At 33.1% G+C, this 6,000-nt stretch overlaps 1 protein-coding gene across 1 annotated transcript in view; it reads right to left on the minus strand.

The window, feature by feature from the left end:
- Tim23 (translocase of inner mitochondrial membrane 23) overlaps positions 1-5,794 on the minus strand; it is a 67,844-nt gene extending 62,050 nt beyond the window's left edge. Inside the window, exon 1 of the mRNA XM_085820655.1 lies at positions 5,637-5,794. Within this exon, the coding sequence (XP_085676781.1) occupies positions 5,637-5,697 (61 nt within the window). The 5' untranslated portion in view covers positions 5,698-5,794. The remainder of the gene's footprint in view (positions 1-5,636) is intronic.
- Positions 5,795-6,000: the final 206 nt, after the last annotated feature.

The following is a 6,000-nucleotide window of genomic DNA, read 5'->3' on the forward strand; positions in this document are numbered from 1 at the left end:
ACTTTTTGGTCCTTTGTTTCCGAAGAAAAATTTAATTTTTCGTTTTTTTTCAAAACAACTCATGTTATCCTTGTGTTTTTGTGTACGCACATGTTTGAGAACATCCGCCCTTCCAACATACGAAATCGAAAAATCGTAACGACAGGCGGTACACATCGCAAATTTATTACATTTCCTTGAGGAAATAATGGAAGGAAAGTCAACTGTGTACGATTTTTGAAATGTACACGAGTATTTCACCTTTCTCGCAGACGTAACAAAAGATGATAATTTCTAAAACTATTTCCCTAAGGCACGTGTACTCACACAACTCAGGACAAAATGAACGAAATAACTAAAAGAACGACCAAATAACAACTTGCTTTGTCCTCATTGGCTAATATATGCCAGCTGACATGCAGTGGAGCTCGAAGCCCATTGGAGAACTGGAGAACGACGTTTCTGGATACGTATAATGCTCTTACTCACAAAGCAGAAGCTATCTGATTCGCAAGGTTTTGTTTTAGATACAGTCAAAAGTCGTTAATTCGGACACCCATAATCCGGACCTCAAAGCTAAAAACTTTCTGCGCATGCGCCGCGTTGGCACATGTGCACAGGCGTTTTACGCGTGCGCGTAAGACCTTGACTACTGCTCATATGCGTGTGCGCAAGTGCAGAATACGTTTTCGTCTGCGCGTTTAATGCATAACGGACGGTGTAAGCTAAAATTATCTAATTATCTATTTCAGTTAATGTTAATGATTGCGTTGTTCCTTAATCTTCAAATTGGATCCCGCTTATTATTTTTTGCAGACTGTAAAAGCAATTTTATAAAAGTAAACTTGAACTTTCGATTATGTCAAATAGAATTTCCGATGCTGGAACTTCCAAAGGATCTACAAAACAAAAGTATGTTTCGATGTCCAACAAATAAAAAGTGGAATTGTTGCAAAAAATGGATAAAGACATGAAGAATGTGACAGAGAGGTCAGTGAAAACGAAAAAATTTCCATTGACAAGTTAGTCGGTATTCTCGGCACAGCAATTAACGGGACTTGAACAGCGGAACTTTGTAACTGAACAAGAAATTATGTCTGTTTATAGAATTAAAGAGAAAGTATTATCACATAAAATGAAGCAACTTAAACAACTTACATTGAAAGAAATGTTTAATAAAGTAAACAAATAAATATTAAGCTTTTTTTTTTTTTTTTTTTTTTTTTTTTGTAAATTTTGATACCCTTTAGATCATAATTGTTCTTTATTTCATAAGTTACGGTTTCATAGTTTTAATTTTAGAATTTCTGCATGCCATCTTACAAGATCTAAACTGATGATCTATAATCCGGAATCGCCGAAGTCCCGACGAGTCCGGATTAACGACTTTTGACTGTATAATGTAGAGAAAATTCAATTGCTTTCAGACGTCCAAAAGCACTTTTTTTTATTCATATAACAAAGTATTAAGCCAAGTTGCATAAAAATCGTGAGAAATTTTAAGAATAAGAAAAAGTCGGGAGAAATATATTGTAAATCGGGTTGGCGGGAGAGCGGTCGAAAATCGGGAGTTGGCAACTCTGTTAATGGCAAACAAAAGCAGTATGTAAACGTAGAATATACACAAATGCTAATTCGTTAGTGTTGAGTAATGTAATGGCTCTTACTGCGTCATTTTATACAAACAAATGAACATGTTCTCGATGCTCTGGAATACTTTTAATTTAATTTATTAATTTTTATTTTATTTTGTTATCCATTATAGTGGAGTAGATGTTCTATCATTAGAGACTTTTTTATTACTTTTTGAGTTTACTGGTATTGAGATGAATATTTTGTATTGCTTAGCGAAAGGTTTTTTTTTTAATGGCAAAACGAAAGCGCTATCTGACCATGGAACATATACAAATGCTAAATGAGTCAAATAGCAGCAGATATTATATTCCTGTGATATATGCAACGTTGGACTTTGCACACACCCATGTTTCAAAGAATATCATACACTGTCTCATTTTAAAATATTGCTTACTTTTCGTTGTTTGCTCATTAAATTTTTATGAGACAGTTTTAATATTTTTTAATTTTTATTGTGTGTTATGTTAAATAAAATCTGCGATTGTTTGGATATTTTTCCATATATATTTATTTGCGAGATGAGAAAATTACAAGGTTGTTCAACAAGTTTGCGGAGTGCCATCTATTCGTCAATATTAGACCTAAAACTTCGATGCCATTTTCATATTTGTTCTTTCTTAGGAACACGTCAAAAGTTTCATTTCAATCTGTTAATTTATTCATTGTTTAACTGCCCTTTATATCTAACGCGTTGTGCTTTTTTTCAGGTATGGATAAAATTGAGCAACATACAGTTATCAAATTCTTTGTAAAGAAAGGTTTAAAGGCAATGGAAATTCATACTGAAATGGTGAATGTGTTGGGTGAATCTGCTCCTTCAAAAACAATGGTTTGCAAGTGGGTTTCAAAAGTTAGTTTATTCAAAAGTGGTCGTACCAGCCTTGAAGACGATCCACGAGAGGGACGTCCAAAAACTGCATCAACACTGGAAATCATCGGAAAAATGAAGACCGTCAATTGACTGAAAGAGATTTAACAGAGGCTTTAGGCATTTCATTGGGCATAGTGAGCAATATTTTGAGTGTTAATTTGGGTTTCAAAAAATTCTGTGCAAAATGGGTGCCACATTCTCTAACGATTGAGCAAAAACACATATGGATGTGACTTTGCCAGCAACATTTGGAGCGTTTTAAGAAGAATAAAAGTGACTTTATATGTCAATTTATCACAATGGATGAGACTTGGGTCTACCATCATGATCCTGAATCAAAACAGGAGGCTAAGGAGTGGTGTGAACCCGGCTCTTTGGTGCCGAAGCGAGAACGTCTGCAAAAATCAGCCAAGAATGTGTTAGCATCAGTTTTTGGGATGCGAAAGGAATTTTGTTTATCAGACTGGCAAAACAATTAATTCAGATTATTATTGTAACCTTTTGAATCAATTAGACGAAAAAATTCGTGAAAGAAGACCCGGATTACAGAAGAAGAAAATAATTTTCCACCAAGATAACGCACCTGCGCACACAGCTCAAAAAACCATTGCTAAAATAACTGAATTGAAGTACGAATTGTTGCAACATCCAGCCTATTCGCCATATTTAGCTCCCTCCGACTTCTGGCTCTTCCCACACCTCAAACAATATCTCCGTAGAAAACGATTTTCTTCAAATGAAGAGGTAATAGCTGGGATATTTTGCAGAGCTGCCAAAAAACCACTACAATCAAGGGATCCATAAATTAGAAGACTGTTGGAATAAGTATATTGAAGTTCAGGGAAACTATATTGAAAAATAGTCATTTTTACAAATAAAAATTGATTTCTTCATTTCCATTCCGAGAACTTATTGAACAACCTGGTATATTATTCTAAAATGAGTATTTTGTAAAATCTTTAAGAAAAATATAATAATAAAGCTTTAAAATTAATTCTGACAACTACCTGAACATTCTTCTCATAATGTACCAAAAATTTTAAGAAAAATTCGCTGATCTTTGGAATATGGTAACAGGTAGTTTGGCGACATTTTGGAGGCGATAATGGTTACTACCTAGGACTTTGGGAATAATGTGAGAAGTAGTCAGTTCCGATTACGCATTATTTTGTGTGAGGGAAATGAGAGATCTTGAGATATGTCATGTGACATTAATGGATGAATCACTTATCTTTAATCGGAAAAGGGGGTATATTTGTAAAAATATCTGCTGTACTTTATAGCAGTAGTTTCATCTTATGCTCTGTGAAAAAGTGTTGTTTAATATTTGGATCGCATGGCCGTATATAAAGTAAATCCAAAATTTTTATTGCGTTTATGTGTAATTGAAAAGAATTGCTTAATTGCGGATAAGTATGAATGTCCGATATGTGGGAATGAAATGAGATTGTGTGAAAGGAAGGATATTACAGACAGTTTGAATGGCGGTGCAAGAAACCTGGTGACGGTTTATCGGACACGTAATCAAGATTCTGAAGAAGATTAGGTAAGTTAGTATTTTTAATTATTTGAGGATATTATTTTTATGCATTGTTCTAAATGTAAGGTGGAAGTAAAGGAATTTGGTATTATTGGGAAAATTGTTATTAGCAATGATTTAGTTTAAAGTAATTAGGATTGTAAGGTAATTTTTATTAATTTAATGTATGTGCTTATTTATATTTTAAATAGTGTTTCTGAATTTAATTATATTTTAATTAAATGATAGTTATTTTGTGAATTTTATGTTTGTAGGAATTTGGTATACGTTATCAGGTAATTTCATATATGTTCTTTTTACCGGGTTTAAAGATTGAGAAAATTGTCATGTATTTTCGTGAAATTTTTCTAATTTATGAGAAAAAAGCAGTCTACATGGATATAGTGAAGAGTGTGCGCAATGCCATTTTTGTGCAATTCTGGGATGTTTTTTTAAGTAAAAATAAGTCGACGTGTACATGGTTTAGTGATATTTTAATTAAATGATAGTTATTTTGTGAATTTTATGTTTGTAGGAATTTGGTATACGTTTAAGTTGAAATAAACGTGCATGGAAATAATTTAAATATTTGATACTAAGTATTTGTAATGCTTGCGGTATGAATTCGTTGGTGACGTGTATAATGTAATAGATGATTTAGAGGTAAAAGTTTTTGGATATTTTATTTATTTTATATGTGGAAATGTTCATATTTGTAAAGGGTAAATACTTTTTCGCGATCAGGTAATTTCATATATGTTCTTTTTACCGGGTTTAAAGATTGAGAAAATTGTCATGTATTTTCGTGAAATTTTTCTAATTTATGAGAAAAAAGCAGTGTACATGGATATAGTGAAGAGTGTGCGCAATGCCATTTTTGTGCAATTCTGGGATGTTTTTTTAAGTAAAAATAAGTCGGCGTGTACATGGTTTATGTGTATGTGTTATTTTGAAAAACGCGTAAGGAGTATGGTATTGTGCACTTTTTCCCAATTTTGCAGTGAATATTTGTCATGATTAAGCAGTTTTGTTAGATAAAATTTCTAGCATAAGTGTAATTCGGCTAGTAGATTGTTGGAAGAAGTGTTCAGTAGATAAAAAGAAAAGAAACATGTCTTTACTTCGTGAAGACAAAATGGCGGCGGGGGGAAAAAAAATAGAGGGTTGCTGTAGGAGAGTTGGTCGCCAAATTTTCGCCAAGTTACCATAATGTAAAGATCCCAATATGCTACCTGTGAAAACTACATAAAGTAAACGTAACATTTATTAAATAAAGTATTTCTTTATTTTCCACTTACCACATAACCTTTTCTTATTTATGATGTTTAAACTGAGAGAAATGGTCTGAGCTATGCGATACCTTGGCATGTTTCCGTGTTTGTATTAACTGGGCGAGTGGAGCCGGATAACATGTATTTGCCTCACTACATGTCTAAATTGCTGCATTTTAATATCATACAGATTAAAATGAATTATATAAAAGAAAAGCATTAATTTTTTGAACAATACCCCAAAAGTTTAATTATTCATAAATTAAAAAGTAAATTTCCAGATTACGTAATGTATATCATGATCTTGCTGAAAATTTTATCATATGCTGTTCATAAAACTACGCTAAAATCAAATACTCACATTGCATCATATTAGGATCCACAGACGGAAAAATATTTAGGTATCCACTTTGGCGATCCATATTTTATAATAATAAAGTATTTATATTAACAACATCTAACAAATTTTTTCAGCCTCTCTGCGCACATGTGAAAAGAACGTTGCCACAAACCACGGACACAAACCAAGAAGGTTAGAATCAAGGAGGTTAGAATAGAAGGAGGGAGGGTTCGCAGTTTCCTCCACTATCGGGGAATGAAACTCCGCCGAACAAGCGGCGTCCATGTTTGTGACTTCAAAACATTGCATTACGGCAGTGACATGTACGTGTTTCTAAGCTGTTCCGTGCATTTATTTTCCAGTAAAAATATCTTAAATTTATAAT

This window comes from Stegodyphus dumicola, chromosome 7 (assembly GCF_044657685.1).
Source record: "Stegodyphus dumicola isolate Sdum_Otavi_A_Nest chromosome 7, ASM4465768v1".
NCBI classification, from domain to species: Eukaryota; Metazoa; Arthropoda; class Arachnida; order Araneae; family Eresidae; genus Stegodyphus; species Stegodyphus dumicola.